The 15,106-nt window shown below is 41.6% G+C and overlaps 1 protein-coding gene across 1 annotated transcript in view; it reads right to left on the reverse strand.

Moving 5' to 3' along the window:
• Positions 1–8,882: 8,882 nt before the first annotated feature.
• pax5 (paired box 5) overlaps positions 8,883–15,106 on the reverse strand; it is a 49,296-nt gene continuing 43,072 nt past the window's right edge. Inside the window, exon 11 of the mRNA XM_086119162.1 lies at positions 8,883–14,508. Coding sequence (XP_085975288.1) covers positions 14,426–14,508 — 83 coding nt within the window. The 3' untranslated portion in view covers positions 8,883–14,425. The remainder of the gene's footprint in view (positions 14,509–15,106) is intronic.

Raw genomic sequence — 15,106 nt, forward strand, 5'->3', positions numbered from 1 at the left:
TAATATTTGACACTGCTGTTTTGAGCCTTATTGTTGTTCTTCTGTGGGCGTGGACAGGGCTGCACAAGGCCTGGATTTCCAGCAGCGCCGTGCATGCAACTCCATGTGAGGTACGTAAAAAAAAAATTGGGCCTGCTATGTGATCTGGATTAAGCTTTGTGGCAACAAAAGTTTCATGCATGCATCAACATGGTGTCTGGGGAAAACGTTATATGTTGTGAATGGTTCACAGGCTGCCGAGTGCACACTCTGTTCCAATGTTAGTATAGTACAGGAGTGTCAAACTCAATTTGGTCACAGTGGTGATCAGTCAGGGCCAGCAAGGCCTTCTCTGCTGCAGCACTATCAGAAGCGCGCTGACTTACATTTACTTATATTCATTTATTTACATGTTTGTTTATGTCTTAATATATTCACAACAGTCTATATTCTTTATTTTTGTAGCATTATCTGGGTTTGGCTGCTTCAAATGTGGATGTTGGATTTTATTTTATTTATTTTTTTGGTCCCATCAGATTTCAGCCTGTATGTGTTACCATGTCAGTTTAATCTACTCAAAACATGTAGCCAACTCTAAATAACACCTCTGTAGTGAGCTGCATAAAGAGTTACGTAACTTGATTTTTTTGTTTAGGTGGACACTAAAAGATGAAAGTTAACGTTAGCTAGTCACTGATGTTGTCAGTAATTTGTTTTGGGTTTTTTTTCTCAGAGGATAAAATGCTTTGCAATATGGTAATCTACAGGTGGATCCCAGAAAATTTAAATATCTATCAGGAAAGTCCATTCCTGATAGATAAATTACTTTCAAAATGTGAAACATTTACTGTATATCCGTTCACCACACACAAAATGAATTATTTCAAGCCTTTATTCATTTAAATTTGGATGATTATGGCATAAAGACACACAAAAAAAAAAAAACAATCCAGAAGGCCAACATTTCTGTTCAAGATCCTTTCTTGTTGGTCACATAAAATAGTTGAAGTTCCTGAAACTTTGGAATTTTATTTATTTATTTATTGCAGTCCAAACATGGGAACGGGAATTGTATTGGAACAGAGTGGTTACTGGTCAACTTTTTTATGTTTTTAAACTCAATTAAATTTCTGGGGTAGCTGAAGGCGGGGGGCTATAGCACCCACTATCCCCGATGTGGCACCGTGCACTTTTTTTTTTCTGATCCCAATGTTTTTATAATTGTGAGAAGCCAAAATCAAAGTCACGATTCAATTTTGATGAATTGCCAAAGCCCTGGTTGGAAGTGAATTTGGTTTTTCCTGTAGGGAGCATCAATGAGTGAGACAGTGGTCTCCCTCCTCTTGTCTCCACTGTCTCTGTACTCCAACTTGATGTCCACTCTGGTCAGACTGGTCCTTTCCATCCCACCGCTGGTCTTCAGTGCCCTTCATCACTCAGTGTTGCTGCTGGTGGCGATGCCCGTGTGCGTGCTCAGCCTCTTCATATCAGCGCTCCTTACCTGTGTGTGCGCGGGCCTCTATCTGCTGCACTTGGCTTTGTTGGGGGGCGTGGCCATTTGGACGCTCACTCAGCAGCCCGCTGATGTCGGTCATGAGAAGGTCAAGCACCATGAGAAGAGACGACTGACAATCTTTGGTTTTGTCAAACAAACCTAAGATGCTTTTTTTTTTTTTTTTTTAAAGTGCAATAAAAACACCTCATTCCTACTTTTCCCTTGGCTTATTTAATCAGCATACAACTTGATTTATTAGATCCAAACACTCTCTGTTTAAATTGGCTCTGCAACAGGCCTGGCTTGAATGAGGGTGAAAATCTAAAGCCACCCGTTGTCCACTGATGGATCTTTTTCATTCTCCCTGTCCAGCTTTCTCTCAATGTGCACCCCCAATTATGTGTGGTTTGTTCCCCTGCTTTCTCATCATTAGCCTTGTCTGTCATATGGAGATGAACAGACGTGAGGAAATAAGAACAAGGGGATTTTTTTCCCCCCTCTACTCAAGTGTTGTTTTGTTTGTGTGCATACAAAACACAAGCTGAAAAACTAATAAAGCGAGTTAACGGCCAGAGAAACTATCGTGGAGATGTTGCAGACTATTGGCTTAATTCAAAGTGGCAAAAATCAATTTTCGACCCAGTATATTTACACAGCAGCCGCGCAGCCCCGACATAAAAAGTAATGAGTGAACTTTGTGTCTGAAAGAGACAGACAGAGGGGGAAATGAGGCTGGATCATAGAGATTTATGACATGTCCGTGGCCTTCTAATTAGCATAAAGACTGGACCAGCCCATTCAAGCAGAGAATTAAAAAGCCTAATTGTGCTGTCAGCCTTCCCCTCTCGCTCTCGCTGTTGACTCGACTTCATTGCGCTCGCATTCCCTCTCCTCTGTGTTCTCGCATTCGTTTATGAAGGAGGCCTGCGCTGATGTAGATTAATTGTTGACGATAAATGGATGCCGGGTTGTTTGTAATTGTCTCTCCGATGGCCCGTAGGAGAAGGAGGAGGAGGAGAAGAGTCGAGAGACACTATGACCGAGCAGTATTGGGCTCTTATGAAATTGTGCAGGTGTAGCTCAAGTTGGGAATATTAAAGGGACACTTGATTGGGCTCAAAATTGGTACTTACAGTATATAATAGGTTTCGATGTAAAAATGATTACGCATTCAAATCCCGCCCCCTGTGAAAGATTAATATAATGCTTTTTTTTTTTAATGACTACATTCTGCACATTTTAATGATGTCCATTGTTTATGGATGTGGCCTGCTCTTTTTTCATCCCAGCCTGACTGTTTGTGAAGGAAGCAGGCAAGCATCGCAATATTGTTTCCTGACTTGCCTGGGCATGTTCTGTTGTCACCTAGTGTCTGAAAAGAATCACTACTAGTCACCAAAATTCATATGCACAGTTCTATTTGTGTTCTCTTCAAGCTTTGAAAATATAAAAGCGTACAATATTTGGGATTTTATTGACATTCAATGTGAGCTCCGATGATGAAAAGCCATTGTCACTTCCACAAGATTGAAAATATTGTGCCGATTGTTTATTTTTTATTTTTTTTTTTAGATTTTTACAGCATGATGAAGAGGACGAGTAGGAATGTGCACATGAATTTTGGTGTTGATTGGTCACACTTTTCACGCATTTCACAATGCTAAATTTTTGTTAGACTCCAAACCCAAGCAGCTATTTGTCATGTTTCGGTTTGTGACCAACAGGTGTGAAGCTGCAGGGAGAAGCCCCACAGTGCCACCTGTTGGTTGTTAGGTAATTAGTGGCTTTAAAAGGACTCCCAGCCCGAGCACTCATTGTGGGGTCATTATTTACTCTTGGCTACTGTCATGTTTGTTTATTGCTGTTTCTTTGCTGCTGTCATTTTTGTTTGTTCAGTCATGTTTCGGTCATGTTTTTAGTTTCTGCCATGGTTTTTGTTTGTTACTTTGCATTCGCTTTGTTCTGAGCACTTTGTTTTGGATTTAGTTTTCTGTTTTAATACAATTCTTCAAGTACAACCTGCTCCTCTCTCCTGCCTGCTTTTTGGGGTCCACCACCACCAGGGAAACGTGGCACTATTAGCCCCCCCCCCCCCCCCCCCCCGCAGCTAGCACGCTCACACCTCTGCCTCTGTCCGGCTAGCAATTAGCGTTCGGCCGCTGACACAGCAGAGGTTACTGATTTCTCATCGAATGTAATGGTGCAGGCTGTTATAAAACAATGGCCTGGCAAATGTGACATGTGCGAGGCTCCATTTGTGCCTATTTCCCAGGAAGTAAAGGAGAACGAAGAGGAAAGACCTTGTCCAGTTTGTGCATTTAGACTGTCAAAGCATTCCTTGGAAGGAGTAACAGACAAGGTTAACACTTCGAGGCCTTACATCGCTTCCTCTTCTTCACCACTGACAGCTTACACACACACACACACACACACACACACACGCTTGTAGACAACATTACTCCCTTAAACTTTGCCACTTTGCCCCAATCGTGCTACCTGCTTTTTAACCTCGATGCCCTTCAACTCCATTCCGCTCTTCCCCCTTGTGCTCTACCTCCTCCCCTTTTTCCCCCGTTCCTCCCGCTCCCTCACTCTAATTGGTCTCCGCTAGGTTAGCTTGGACAGGCCTATTCATCATAGCACCATCCTCAGAGACAAACCCTGAGGGATCCTGCAGGGATGGACAGAATCAGATGGGAGGGCGAGAGGGTCTGACGCTTGTCAACCAGTTCCTCATCTTCTCGCTCTCCCACTAAAAAGAAAAAAAATCTCAACACTTTACGATCACTTCATAGATGTCAATTTTGCGGAGAAAGACGAAGCGGCGGAGGGAGGGGCAACGTCGACATATTAGTCAGGCTATTAGTTCAACAAGCTGCTTCCATGCTTGTCAGTGCTGCCCCAACACACTTGCATGGTACTCACGGCTGACATTTAGTCCGTGTGCCGGTTGTGTGATATGGAGTGACATGGATCTAAATGTGTGTGTGTGTGAAGGGGTTGTAGGGCATTAGCACTCATTTTTACATGTGTGGCTGCAAAGGGCAATGAGAAGCATGTAACGACTGATTCTGTGTGGTCCAAATGTCTGCAGTGATAAGGTCAAACTAGATGTTTTTCCACTTTGTATGTGTGTGTGTGTGTGTGTGAGCGAGAGAGTGCAGTTTCTCATCTTTTGATGATTAGACAGCCAGATTAGCCTCTGTTTTTTTTCCCCCATCACGATATGTATATTTTTTTAAAACATTAGGGTCTTGAGATACAAGTTTAATGTAGTTTCATGACCATGCTTGGAACTGAAAAACCTGGATCAGAAATTATCTTTAACGGACTAGCAATATCATGAATCCATTCCAGCCTTCCCAGAAAATACATCAAAAATTGTTGTAATGTGTATTTTAATGAGAAGAAATTGCACACCATAATATTATGTCAAAACATACAGTGATGACAATTAAATATGGTTAAAAATCAGTTCACCAGTTTTGGCAGTGGAAATCTGCTTGCCGTTCCTCAAAATTACTCAACACACAAACATTAATATCGAATCGGATGGCAACAAAACTGAGTTTACCCCAAAGTGAAAATGTCCAAACTGTGCCCAAAGTGGAATTCAGGCCATGGAATTCACCAGCGCTTCACTGGTTGCACTCTTCCTGATGTCATTTATCAATACGTATTATCTATCTAATCCAGGGGTGGGCAAACCTTTTGGCTCGGGGGCCGCATTGACTTTTAAAATTTGACAGAAGGGCCAGGTCAGGACGAGCTATGGTACATTAAAACATTTTAAAAACTGCATTTGTTGACAGTCCATATCAAACATCAACAGAACAAAAGCATGAAAGTACTGTATTAATATACTTTTTTAAAATGACAACAGTGGTTTAGGTCCTATTTAGCTGACAGAACCTTCTGTGTCAGCCTTGGCTGCTCTGAGTCACGCACTGCTCCCCTGTCATGTGGTGTTCCACAGGGCTCAATTCTGGGGCCTCTGCTGTTCTCGCTGTATCTGCTCCCATTGGGTTCCATCTTAAGGAAACATGGTATTCCCTTCCACTGCTATGCAGATGACTGCCAGATCTATGTCCCACTGAGCAAGAAAGACGCCTTCTCATTAAGGCCACTCCTATCCTGTCTGGAAGAAATCAAAACCTGGATGGCACAAAATTTCTTGAGATTCAATGAAAAGAAGACAGAGGTGATATTGTTTGGTCCCAGTGGCCCTTGTACATTCCATCCTGTAGACCTGGGCCCCCTGTCTCCTTATCTTAAGTCAACTGAAATGAATGCAATCATTCACATCGATTGTTAATTGTGGACCAACCTTCAGCGGGCCGGATTAAAAAGACCAACGGGCCGGATTCGGCCCGCGGGCCGTAGTTTGCCCACCGCTGATCTAATCCAAACTACCGTGGCGATGAGTTGGCACATTGTGAATTATATCACGTTGTGATCTCACCCATTTTTCTGCATGTTGTTGTCAGTTTCTCCTGCTCTCTACTTTTTCCATATCTCCTGGGCATCACTCCTTCTTCCTCTTCGTTTGTTCATTTGCTAATCAGGCAAGGCCCAATTATACTCTGTTGGCCCCCACGCCTACTCTCCTAACGGGGCTCTGGAGGGCCAAAAAGTACATTCGCTGATTGACGTTAATTTGCATGACTCCTTGGCCTCCATGAGTACCACTGTTGTCTGTCTTCTCATTTGTAGAGGAAGAGTGGAGGGGGGGGCACATGGGGGGGGGGGGCTTCAAATGTCACGTTATGTAATCCGGAGTGATTAAAGTGGGGAAATTAAAAGTCGGAATCAAGATTCAACTTCATAACCTGATGAGTTTGGAAAATACTAATGGCAAGGTCACAAAAGCAAGTTTTCTTTAAGTAAATTGACACCACTAACATTTAGATTATACAATTTCTTCACTCTTGCACAGACTTGTTATAAACCATGACATCATTTGTTTGTACCGGCATGGGTCAATATAAGTGCTCCAGGCCATATTTCATTTTTAAAATGGACAACAGAGCCATATCATCTGAGTAAAACTTGATCATGTAAAATAAATTATTTTAAACAAAACAAACATTAACAAATAACATTTTCAAATTTCTTTTCTTTAAAATAAAATGCAAATGTAAAATTGCTTAATCTACAAAGTGTATTTATTTATTTGCAAGAATAAAATTCACGAACTACTTAACTAACTCAATGAACACAAAATGAATGGGGTGGCGGTGGGCTAGGCAGCCCTTAACCCTAAGATTTGATTGGCTGACTCGTGTCATGTAGGATGTGTTGCAATGCACGTGCTAGCTCCCGTTTATTTTATTCTGTGTACACTTTAATATCGTGCGTTGGTTAAAATGAAACTCCTACTCCCATTAATCCCGTCAAGTTTGCACTGAGTAAATTAGAAGTGCTTATCAAAATTATCCAATAATAGTTTAGGGGTCCATATAGAAAAGCAAGTGCGTCTAGATTTGGGTGAGAGTCAGCCTATAGGATCTCTGCTATACAATATGAAGCTTAATGGATTAGCTTTAGCTGGCAAGGACCCAAAGGAACAACACACACACACACACACACACACATAAATGCTTACCTCATTTTTTCTGTTGTGGCATCTGGGCAGAGACCCAAAGTGAGGCCAACCCAGCCTTTGTCTCAAGCTGGCTATGTGCTGTTCTTGGTGTGCATGCCGTGTTGTCGCCATGTCAGGGTTTGTGTCCTATTATCACCCCTCCCCTGCACATTACCCCCCATACACACACACACTGGAATTACCCCCCCCCCCCACACACACGCGCATGGAATTAACCCCCCCCCCCCCACCACCACCACCACCACCACCTTGGTTTCCTCCAAATCTACAGGACAGGAGTGTGCGAATTCATCCAAGAGCCAAGAATAGCACCACGGGACGCTTCACCCATCACCCTCCTCTCATTTTGTGGCATCCAAAATGAATGTCCTTATGATGAAAGCGCATGTGTGTTTTGTGTGTGTGTGTGGGGGGGGGGCGTTCACATTGAGCATAAAACAGCCTCCCTCCATGTCTGTATGTAAAGACCGAGGCTGGGAATGTGTCAAGGAATGTGGCATTTACACTGGTGGGTTGTTGTTCTGTATTCTCGTTGCACTAATGCACTCACACTTCCCTTCCAAAAAAATTCTTTTTTTAAATTTTATTTATTCTGAAGGACCAATAAAATTATGGCAACTATTTACAAATAATTAATTCTTCGCTTCACAATACAGGTACAGAAATGGAATAAATCACCAACAGTCACTCAGGTGGACGAATGGACAAATGCACAGATGGAAAAGATGCATCGAGCAAACTGTCAGTCAGAAATTCACAGTGTAAACGCAATGCCAAATAAGAAAAAAAATGACAACAATAGTACCAATGTAAATGTACCAAAATGTATCACATCTCCACTATTTCACCGAGTTTTAGTAACAGCAATAGGGCAGTAAAAGCAAATGGCAAAGCAAAAGGCGAGGTCTCCAGTGATATATGATATCTTTGGCAAATTTGCACTGCAGTCAAATACATTCAAATATTCAGACAACACACAAAACACAAAAAGAGGAAAAAACACCAAGTTTTGTTTTGCACCTACAAAAACAGTGAATAGAAAACATACACAGTTTGTCTTTTACGTCTTGTTTAAAATCCTCCACCCTCCCACCCCCCTCTAGGATATTTGAAGGCATTTCTCGTCCTCGAAAGTCTTTTCTGAAACTTTAGATTTTTTTTTTTTTTTTTTTTTTACAAGAGTTTCAAACAGGCATCACAGGCTTTGGTGAACGTTACAGATATGTCGTCGTTTGAGAATGGTGAAAAACTACTTTGTGTTGTTCTTGTGAATCACTGATCTCTCTCAGGGAGTGGCATTTGAACATTTTTTTTCCATTACCGTCACTTGCTTCAAAACGATGACTGAACCACCAACTGATTCCACACGATTGACATTTTTAATCATAAGTGAAGCAACTATTATACCTCTTCCTACTGTAAACATCCCTCGCACACCCCAGATAGGAAGCCACGATGTAAAATAAAGTCCATATTGGTATACAAAAGGCCACAGTTAGGTGAAAAAAAAGTTATCCTTTATTTTTTTTAACTCATCTTATGTGAGCCGTGTCTTGTTTATGAATAAAATTAAGACGTACACAACATGGCTGGACTTCACTATGAGATCTGTCCAGAGCGCGGTTCATATCAGCAAGCAGCAAACAGATTGTGCCACTAATTGCTGTCAAGATTTGATGCCGAAATCCCCTCAGGTTTTATATAAAGGCAGCGGCCATCTTCATGAATTCATGTTGAGGCTGCACGCGCACTCCGTGAAATACCAATAAAGAAAAAAGCTCGTTTGCCTTTATTTTAACACAGGAACCCCCCCCCCCCACCCCATCACATAAGCGGCCTTAATAATGAGAGGAAAGATCACAAGACACAACTTTTGCCATTGAAATGACCTCACTTTGGCACAAAAAGCCTGACTTTTATTCCTTTTATGAATTACTGACAGGAAAGCGAGCATCGCGACCGAATGGTCAGTGAGAGAAAAGTAAGAAAAAGGATTAATAGGTTGTCTGGAGAAAGAGGGAGAAGGTCACCAGGCTGAAATCCAACAGAATAGTTTAATATTCCTAATCCTGGTGGTGTGGTGGCGCTACGGGGGGGTGGGGGTGGGGGGATATGATGAGATTAGAGTTGGGCCAGAGAAGACGGGATGAGCTTCTGATGGCGCAGCAGCTTCGATCTCCCCAGGGGGAACACGGGGGGCATGGGCGGGGTTGAGTGGCTTCATCCCACTAAGCAAACGACGAAAGGCGCGGGTGTGTTCTTCAATTTAAGTGCCACCGGTACCACCCACAAAGACAGACCACACCCCCACCGACGCGTTCTCTGCTCAATGTCATGGCTACCATTCGGGCAGGCCAATGAGTGGCCGCTTTCAGCCAGTGTGAGCCAATTAGGTCATAGCAATGGCAATTTATGCTTTTGTTGATAAATAATCCTGTTAATGTATCAGCAGGCTCTGTTGGGGCCTCCTTGGTGCTGAGGCGTCTACAAGGGAGGACAGGAGGCACCTCGGGCTTCACCTCCACAAGGAGAATGGCCTACGATCAATATGGTATACGCGGGAGTGCGTGCGTTTATGTCGGGGGGGGGGGGGGGTGTTCGTCTTGGATTGAATGTGGAGATACTTTATGTGTCAACTACTTGGCTTTTTAAATAGAGTTTGTGCCATTTTAGTGTCACTCCTCAGTAAGATAATGAGGCCCATTTAGCCTAATAGAGTGTTCTCTGAGAATGTGACGTGTAGGCTATGTTTTAGCTATTTTGCAAATCATGGCCCCAGCAGGGACATTCCAGTCACCTCCTCCAATCATATTTTTAGTAAAAACGACATACTCAAATGTATATTTGTTTACAAATAAAATGTAATCAAATAGAAACAAGGGTGGGACAAATATATAAATGATAGATTAGTAAATAGTTTATTTCATGGCGTATATCCAATAACATCAAGTAAATTACATACTGTATGGTACAGTGGTACCGTGACCTACGAGTTTAATTAATTCCGTGACTGAAGCTTGCTCATTCCTTGGAAAAATTGTAAATTGGGGGGCTCATAGATCAAGGTACATAGTATGCATAAAGCGAAATATGACAGGACAAAGCGTCAGTATTAATTTATAGCGATCAAACATTATCCAGTTACGAGTGGTGCATATGATTTCTGATAAACATACATGGTGTATATATTTTGCAATAAGATGTTGTATATTGTAAGGTATGGACACTAGCATTTATTTTATAAGCGGTAAAGTATAACATTACATGGTATTTGGTCTGGCAAGTACAATACCAAATGTTATATGATATGGCCTGTTATGGTCGACTGGAGTAAATTGTGCTTGGTATGGTACCTGTGCAGCGGTAAATGACATATGATATACAAAGTAGGATATGCCATCCAGCAGTCAATGGTATATGGTATGGTACATTCAGTAGCAAATGCTATATATTCATCCGGCAATAAAATGTATACCGTACGGTAAATGATGTGGCATATACAATAATAAATTATATAAGATATGGTACCCACAGTAGCAAGTCATACTGTATATGGTGTGGCTTATGATATGGTACATGGTCTGGTAAATTGTATGTATAGTATATACTGATTCCCGACCACTGTGCCGTGGCATGTTAGTGTCCCATGAGAGGTCATGTCGCCTGTTGGGGAAATTACCCATTTTCACTGAATTGCTCTAAGAAATTATATTTGTTCTTTTATCTATGCCGGCGACGTGTACTGACATACAGAACAATTAGATGCTGTTCCACTAGATGGCAGAAGCTACAGTACGTAACTAACCTGCGTATCCTCTTTTTTTTTTTTGTAACGTATTTGTTTGCTGGTGTGCCATGAGTTGATTTTATTTGATTTTTTAAAATAATTTGCATTCTGAGTAATTTGACAAACACTGCTGCAGGGCGTGATCTGAAACATGCAGAAGAAAACTGCACATGCAGTCATAAATGTTATATGGCATGGTACCTACAGCTTTGGTATCCTGTATGGCTCTATGTATACATTTTCCCAGCATTCAAACAGGATCCACTTGAATTGATCCAAACCAGGGGTCGCCAAGCTTTTTGAAAGTCAGAGCTAGTTCTCGATTACTGGTTAAAGGGCTATCGGTTGAATACACATTACTGAAATAACGCATTTCCTCAAATTACCTTTGATTAAATGTTAATAATTTAATAGTATTCTGCTCTTTGTCCATGTGAAGACAATGATCATAAGTTAAATAATTACAATAATTCCCAACAATGATTTAACAAAGTAAGGGGGAAAAAACCCCAATTGTCAATATGCAATAAATTAACTTTATAAATCTGTGCAAGAGTTTTGCATTTTGAAATGATCACAACATTCTGCAACATTCCAAGGAAACCACAGTGTCCAACCACTAGTGAGCAACTTTTTACACCTGGCGGGTTACTCACATGGTGCTTGTGAGCTACTTGGTGACCGCGGGAACTATGTTGGTGACCCCTGGTCTAAACCATTCCTGCTCACTGAGTAATATTGAATACTCGCGTTCAATTTTAATGCAAAGAAGTGACTGAAATGTCCACGTTGTGATGTCCGCGCAGGACCATGAAACACGGTTCAACTCCTGTCATTGGAGCATCGGCGTAACTGGAATACAAATGAGTGTCTATCCTATTGTAGTTTCCAACTGTGTCTTGGCTTGTTTTGAAATTTTTGTTCACAGGGCTTGTTTTATTCTGACATGCGGTCATGTTGAAGGGGGTGTTAAAGGCACTGTCCTTTTCAGCTGGTGTGGTTCAGGTTTAATAATGCCTCAGAAAGATTTAGAAAGAAAGGGAGAACTGAAAGAAGGCTTCTACTGTGGCGTGTGGGCTGGCAGCACAAAAAGAGAGCTGACAGGAGATTTTTCTATAGAGTTGTGCACTTACAACTTTCAAGGTCTACGAATACAAAAGAATACGCTCAATTCTGATTTCCAATCTGAGGACTAACACAACCTGAAAAGCTAATGCTGTTTATATATTTTAGGATTTGGTGCATCCAATCGATCACAGAGGCAGTGGAGTGCTACAATGAAAAGAAACTAACACCAGAAACCTTTTTTTTTTTTCATTTAAACCTTAAGGAACTCATGATTACTCAAATCTAAATCCAAAATGTGAATAATTTATATTGTTATGTGTCTCTTATCTTTCAGTCTTTATGGTATATATGTTGTAAGGATGTAAGACGGGAAGCACATTCAATTTTAGGAAAATTCTGCCCATGACCATAGACCAGCATTGTGGTTTTCAGTCAGATCCATGTTGACGGACCAATCAATCTTCTACTGTGTGTAGCCGGATAGTGATAAGGCCTCGACCCTGGTGTCATAAATTGTCACAGCGCAGAACTAACAGATGGAATAAAAACAAAATCTTTTTTTTTCTTTCACAAATGTAATTATTTTTTTTAACTGAAACAATTTGGGGATGTAAAATAGCAAAGGGCCAAGCAATTAAAGCATCATTGAGAAGAAGTCCAACTACATTTCATAAGAAAGTCCCAAAACTAAAATGGCGCCTTTTAACAATGATTGAGTCTCTTTGTGCTTTTGTAGTTAGTCAGCCGATCCACTAGGGAGGGGGCCATCTTTGGGGAATTTAAAGAGAGCGCAGGGGAAAGAGAGAGAGACGGAGACAGACGTACAGAGAGAGAGAGAGAGCTTGAGAGAGAGAGACTGAAAAAGTGGTGTCACCACTTCCTGATTTCCTGACTCTTCTTTGTGAATAAGCAGGAAGTGGATAAAATGGCTGTGGACAATTTTTTTTTTTTAAACAAGAAAACCTCAGTCGGAGCACATTTATAAACAGACAACCATTCTCGTTTGTGTGTTTTTTTTTGTTTTTGTTTTTAGACTTTACTGCATCATCATCACTATTCTAGCACAACAGCATGACACATTATAAATGGTTACAGGCATTCACTCTCCTCGCTGAGTGCAGAGCAGACAAGCTTCTCAATATATTACTCTTTCTCCACCATTATAAATAGCTATTGATGACTACGAAATCTTGGCGGGGGAGATTGGATAGCACCTTCCTGTATGGTAACACTCCCTGTTTGAATTTAGTTGGGTCTCATTTCAACATAGTCCATAATTCATTTTACACTTGAGGTCTGTGCTTTGTCCAAAAGGCTCATCCTTGTCATCGTTATTTTATTGTCATCCAGGGGTAGGGAACCTATGTGGGGCCGTTTCAAATGGCTCACTAAAGCAAACCAAGTGTGTCTGTGTACTTCATGTTTGTAGCCAAATTGATTTGTTCTTTTCATTTGGCAGAAAATCTTTACCAAAACGATTGTTTTTCCTAAATTTTTATGCTATTAAAAGCATTACAAAAAAATCTTTTTTTAAGATAGACTGAAAAATGTGTATGCTTGAATATTGGGTTGTCACTTCAACTTCAATCTGTTTAAATAAAAAGTATCAAACAACCATTAAATGCAGGTGAAATTATAAAGGATGAAGTAGTATAACGAAGATGAAGATTAATAATAATGCATTTATATGAACTCGACAATGTGGCCGACAATAAAACGTAGTTTGCCGCCCCTGATAATTAATTAGTTGGCAAACAGCCCTGGGTGTATCGAGCCTCTCGCCCAAATTTTGCAGAGTATGAAAAGGATGGCTCGATAAATTCTGAACAATTGCAGATAATGTGGAGCATTTTATTTAGCCGGTGGGCCGAATAAAATGCTGTCATGGCCCGATATGGCCCACAGGCTGTAGGTTCCCCACCCGTGTTGTAATCCAAGAGGCTGGCATTAAAAGGGGTTGGTCATTTAAAGTTATGCAAGTTGGATTGTCTTTACTTCGGCGTAACATGGCATAGAACATTGAATTGATTGACCACTGGTTTTTAAAAAAGCGTGGTTTGATTTTGCTCTAGCCAGGCCACACTGTATCATCAGAAAAAGAATAATCTCAACCGTCACACACAAAGCAATCAGCCGACAAGATTACGAAATCGCTAAATCGTGGCTTGTGGATATGTCTCTTGGATTTGTTAATGGTTGAAAATGAACATATCCACATCTGATGTAGTAGAAGAGTCCTCAGAGTTGCAAAAATGTACTGGAAATGCATGGATGGAGCCTACCTGTCGCACTGCATCACGCGTGTCCTCACAGTAACCTTTTGACAGGGTGGCAGTGCGTAGGTCGGTTTCAATGGCAGTCCAAAAAGGATTCACAATTGTCAAAATGTGATTGGTCATTGCACGGGGGCAGACTTGTTGAAGTGAGCAGTGCTGGTGCTATCCGTTCCCTCCCTCCTTCCCTTGTCCTCTCCTCTTCTCAGCAGGCGTGGTCAGTGGCGATCGTACGCCGTGGCTGTGGCCGTGGCGGTGGGTCCGGGCCCACGTGATGTCGCACTGTAGTAGTACGGTGAGCCTGAGGGAAACAGATGTCGTGAAACACACTTGCTTTGTCTGCATTTCAATTATACTGGACGCACCACGAAACTCAGCAACAGCAAAATGTCTCTCAGGATGACGATTTTCAAATTATTAGGATCAATCCATTTTCTATAGTGCTTTTCTCAATCAACTCAACTCGACTGTAGCGTTTTAAAGATGGCCAGCGAGGGGTCATATGTAAGCTGGAGCCTACCCCAGAGAACAGGTACAATATGTACTTTGGACTGGTCGTCAGTCAATCACAGTGCTTGTGAGACCACCCTAGTTTTATTTAAATTGTTAGGGTTGTGATGCATCTAACTTTAGAATCAGGATCGTGCTTTTACACTTTAAGGCATAGGTGTCAAACTCAGGTCCTGGAGGGCCGCTGTCCTGCATGTTTTCCAAGTCTCCCTGTTGCAACACACCTGATTCAAATGATCAGATCATCAGCAAGCTCTGCAGAAGCCTGACATTGAACCTGTTCATTTGAATCAGGTGTGTTGCAACAGGGAGACTTGGAAAACATGCAGGGCAGCGGCCCTCCAGGACCTGAGTTTGACACCTATGCTTTAAGGTGTTAGGATTCTGTT

This window comes from Hippocampus guttulatus, chromosome 9 (genome assembly GCF_054856545.1).
Source record: "Hippocampus guttulatus isolate MCC_2025c chromosome 9, RoL_Hgut_1.0, whole genome shotgun sequence".
Classification (NCBI taxonomy): Eukaryota; Metazoa; Chordata; class Actinopteri; order Syngnathiformes; family Syngnathidae; genus Hippocampus; species Hippocampus guttulatus.